Source organism: Mesitornis unicolor, unplaced genomic scaffold (genome assembly GCF_000695765.1).
Source record: "Mesitornis unicolor isolate BGI_N332 unplaced genomic scaffold, ASM69576v1 scaffold10439, whole genome shotgun sequence".
NCBI classification, from domain to species: Eukaryota; Metazoa; Chordata; class Aves; order Mesitornithiformes; family Mesitornithidae; genus Mesitornis; species Mesitornis unicolor.
This window is the reverse complement of record NW_010208037.1, coordinates 19792-24547: the sequence shown is the minus strand read 5'-3', so window position 1 is coordinate 24547 and position 4756 is coordinate 19792. Positions and strand designations below refer to the sequence as shown.

Here is a 4756-nt window from a genome sequence, read left to right as displayed (position 1 = left end):
GCAGCTCTGCCTGGGACCCAGCCAGGCCTGCGGTCACACCTGCAGCCCACCCGGGTCTGGCAGCACCACCCGGGCCCAGGGGCTTCCTGGGCTCTGCCTGCGGATCTGCACCAGGCTGAGTCAGCTGCATCCATGCACAGAGCTGCGGTGCTGCACATGGGGCGAGTGTGCCATCTAGTGCTCCTGCATCCGCAACCCACACCCTGCGTCCCGCACCCTGCAACCCACCCAACCGTGCAGCGCAGACGCGCAGGGCCCCAGGTGAAGCTGCTGCACTGGCAAGGGCAGGACCTCGCATCGCCCACCTGCCCGCAGCAAACGATCACTCGTATCCCATCCCAGAGGAGTCAAAACCCCTTTTCCACCCCTTTAACAGATCAAGTGACCAAATGAATAGAGTACAGAAAATTAACCCTTTTTATTGATGCATTGCAATTGTTCTACATTTTACCATATTATGTAGAAAATACTTAAAATACAAGCTACTTTGTAAAACCAAAGACAAACATTGAATCCAAAGATAAACTATGTTTTCACAATGGACCCTTTTCCCATATAGTTAGTATTAAATTTTTAAATATCTATTTCTTTTGTTAAAATGATTTTTACATACCCCCTAAGTACATCAGCAATACAAACATAGATCAGTAATTGTCAGAAACTACCTGTATCTAGCGGCTTGTAAAAAGGAAGAGCACAACCATAAAAGAAAGTTAAATTTTACACAGTAACTAGCATATCAAATACATTTAATAAAGTAGGAATTCCATTGCAATATCAAGGATTCAAGCAGAAATACTAACATTACATATAATGTACTGCTACATGTAGTGAGATAGATATATTTCAAGCTGAATCTGAAATCACACATTATATAAAGTTTAGCAACAAACAACCATGTGGACATGCGGCACCATTCAGAAGTTTCAACAAAAAAGAAAGCAGGGCTGTGCCAATCCTGTCATTTAGAAGCAATTTAGTTTCGTGTCCTAAAGGAACCGGAGTCAGAGGTGAATCGCTGCGTCCCGCGGGCAGCGGCCGAGCTGGGAGCCTGGCGGGGGCCACGACGGCCGCGCACGCAGGGCAGGAACCGGGACCGTCCACAGCGCCACGGACACGGGTCCAGGCGCGACCGCAGTCACCGAGCATCCGCAAGGCCATCCCAAGCTGATTTTAGACCAACTAAAAAGAGGGCTCCTATTTCTCTCCAGAGATAACAAGTTTCTGTACAAACCGCGTGCAGCGGCTCCGGCAGCGAGGGGAGCCAATCCCGCCCCCAGCGCAGCCTGGACACACACAGGAAGGGATCATCTCCTCGGAGCAGCTACCACTCACCCGAACTGGGCAGACTGGGACGCGCCAGCGGGGAAACCTGGCCCTGCTGTGGTGGGGTTTGCCGGCTCGGTTTGTGCCGTGTATCCCAGAGGGATTTCAGGGCAATCGACAACGTTTTAATTGGAGTTGTGTCTAATTTTGCTGGTGTCATTTCCATCTCGTCCTCCTTGTTCCAATCTCTTTTGGAAGCTTGGACGGTGGAAGAGATGACACCGTGCTTCGTTCAATCATGTTGAAAGGACTCTAAAGATAAGTGGTCATTTTAATCTGCTTTTTTTGGGGGAAGCAGGCAAGCTCTTCTCAAAATAATCAGCAGGTTTTGCTAAAGGTCTTTTTTTTCCTGTTAGGGCTTCACGGGAAACACCTCACTATTTGTGAAACGGGGCATAGCTTTCCTGCAACACAGGAACTGGAGCTCGTTTTGCCTTTTGGTGGAAAGGCACAACTCTGTACCCAAGAGGTATCTCAAGGCAAGCACTGAACACAAGCAATGTAACATGGAAAAAAGCAAGAAAGTGCCTAGAGCAACAGACAGCATCGCCGAGAGCGGCGCTGCGCAACAGCGACACCGGCCGTCACCCGCACGGACGAGAGCTCCGGCACACCAACAGCGCCGCCAGTGCTACGGCCGGTTCAAAGCCCTCGATCCCTCTATCGACAGAGATGCCAAACCCTCGACAGGTCACCCCTCTCGGGTCACTCCAGACTGCTTTACCAAGAACGTGGATTTCCAGAAGTGACGTCCGCACTTCTCGTCACACGCGGTCAGACCGGGCTCTTTCCCACCGGGACTGAACACGAACTGGGATTCGGGTCACCAAAACCTCTTATTGCTGCAGTAACACGACCACTGGAGCCAGCTCATAGTCCACGGACAAGGTACCGAACCTACGCACTGAAGATGAGAAATAATTCCTCGTACAAGGGACCCACGAAACAAAGCGTAGTTCAAAAACTGCACGGATTATCCAAAATGAGTATTTCCTCTGAACACTAACTAGGGCCACAGCTGACAAACCTTCCCGACAACTCCACATTAGCAGTAGCATTATAAAACTTTGTAATGGTATTATGTGCTTTACAGCAGGCTCTCTTTGGTATAAATATTCTATTCACCAAGCTAGCAATATTTTACAAGAAATGTCTGCTATTAACGTGGGGGAAGGTAACGCCATACTAACCTAATAAAAAGTGATTGCACATATTTAATCACTTCTGCAATATTAGACTAAACATTCCAATGCATTCCCAGCACTACCTTATTCGAAATGCACTGACAGACAGCTAACAGTACATGTGCCGTGTCAAGGAAAAGCTTTAAGGAAACATCGCTTCACTCCGAACAAAAACGCAGCTTGTTATGATAGCATCAAAGCGAGGACGACGCAGCTACGCGACACCGCTGCTCTCGCTGTGTAAGCCGAGTGGATTGCTTCGATTCGACGGGGCTTGCTGGTCCCTCGTAAGGCAAGCTCACTGTAAACTCTAGTCACACTACATCATCAGTAAGGCACTACAAAAGGGGACACCAAACAACTCTTCATCACACACACCTGTGCAAAACACATCAGAAGGAATCCTCTCCTCGCGAAGCTCTGCTCCTCTCCGTGCTACAGTGATGAGCTCTAACCATTGCATTATGTCACATACATTCCAACACAAATCGATTCATTTTGGTTTAAATACAAAGGATACAACAACTCCATCCCCAGGAACGTTTAAGAATTAGACAAACACTAAGTACAGAGTTCAAGTATAATCACTACACATTTTGATTACAAAGACAGAACGTTTGGGGTTAGCAGGAAGTTTTGCTTGTTATATTTTTCTAATCAATATGTACATATTTCATTTTATGTAAAATATTAAAACACCACCAATACAAAACTTCTAAAATAGTTTTAAATTCAGTAATAAACTTTAAAATCTGGATTATTTTTTTTCCTTTTTTAGTTTCTTTTTTTTTTCCTTTTTTTTTTGTCTTCCCCGATTCCTACATGCATGGACCGTATACAAGTCTTATTAAGAGCGCTTTAGAGTAGCTGCTGACATATCCAGGAGGATACGCTCACAGGAGTATAAAAAGCTGTACACATCAATACGGTGATGTTTCATTGTATTTCAAATTCAACTCCTTCCTAAATGAATCATGTGAGGAAAAACATGAAGAAAAACAGAACAAAGAAAAGCCCTGTGCTTCTGTGAAGGAATCCAGCTCCGTTATTGGGCCAGCATCTAATACGCTGCAAACCCAAATTTGAGAGCAATGCTGCACTAGTCATCCTCAGCTGAAGACTGCAGCATCCTGGCACGGCTGCTGAGTTCTGTTACACAGTGAGATCTTGAGGACTTTGAAAAACTTAGACAAATTCTGCAATGAGTGCAATAAAAATTCAGCCGTGTTATGGAGACACAGAATTTTCAGGAAAACAAAACGGATTTCAGGGTTTACGTGGACTCCTGAATCCACAACGTTGCTGGTACGAGGCAGCTGCCCCTACCAGTCCTTAAACAAAGCAGAGAAGTAAACAGAAAACTTTGACAGCAACACGTGCGGAGATGTAATGGCGTTTGCAGAACCAGCAACCTGTTAGAGACAAAGCGAATTAAGGGACAAATGCCAAAATATTCAGCTTGATTTTAAAACTGCCCCAGCAACGTAATGAGATAAATGTGCACTACATTTTAGTGGCAACACGGATTTGTGCAAGCTGCTAAAATATCGTCTGCCAGTCTTTTTGTTTAAGTTACACAAGTTAAAAAAGTCATCAGGATCTGTCTTCCAAGACACAGATTTTCTTTGCCCTCCTGAATAGAACAACAGAACAATTTTAAATAAATGTGACCATGAACTTCTTAAAAGCATCTATAAAAAGTAAGTAAAATTTTAAAAACTCAATTAGTGACCCTCATACTGGTAACAAAGCACGCTGCTCGGGTAGTGACTGAACTCACTGGAGATGTTTTTGAACAACACACAGCCAGATCAAGGAGAAACAAAACCAGGCAGTCATTACCAGGCAAAGGTTCACCTGAAATCCTTCTCCAATCTCTCAGGCTTCACCGGGAACTACAAGTACGAGTACTGGTTGATCTTTGTGGGGCTCAGCGGGTATCCAGTGTAAATAGCAGATCCTCTGGAAGCACCGATATAGGACTGGGGAGCAAACTGGTGTTGGTACTGGGCAGGCGGGACGTTTGCGGAGGTCAGCAGGCTGGGACCGACGCTGACGGGGACCTGGTGGACCAGCGCGCTGGGGTGGGCAGTGTAGGTGGTGTGGCGTGAGGAGCCCTGAGGGGAGAAGAGGTGGGCGATGGAGGTGGTGGAGCCCAGCGGCGCGGCCGTGGTGGGAGCGTACGTGTACATGTGGGGCTGGCTGGAGAGGTGGCCGGCTGGCGTTGCTGGCGGCCGGCGGGGATG

The 4756-nt window shown here is 46.7% G+C and overlaps 1 protein-coding gene across 1 annotated transcript in view; it reads right to left on the bottom strand.

Moving 5' to 3' along the window:
• Window positions 1-4280: 4280 nt before the first annotated feature.
• The window catches only part of HIPK1 (homeodomain interacting protein kinase 1), a 19847-nt gene continuing 19371 nt past the window's right edge, over window positions 4281-4756 (bottom strand). Inside the window, 1 exon segment of the mRNA XM_010192346.1 lies at window positions 4281-4756. This exon segment is cut by the window's right edge and continues 16 nt beyond it. Within this exon segment, the coding sequence (XP_010190648.1) occupies window positions 4406-4756 (351 nt within the window). The 3' untranslated portion in view covers window positions 4281-4405.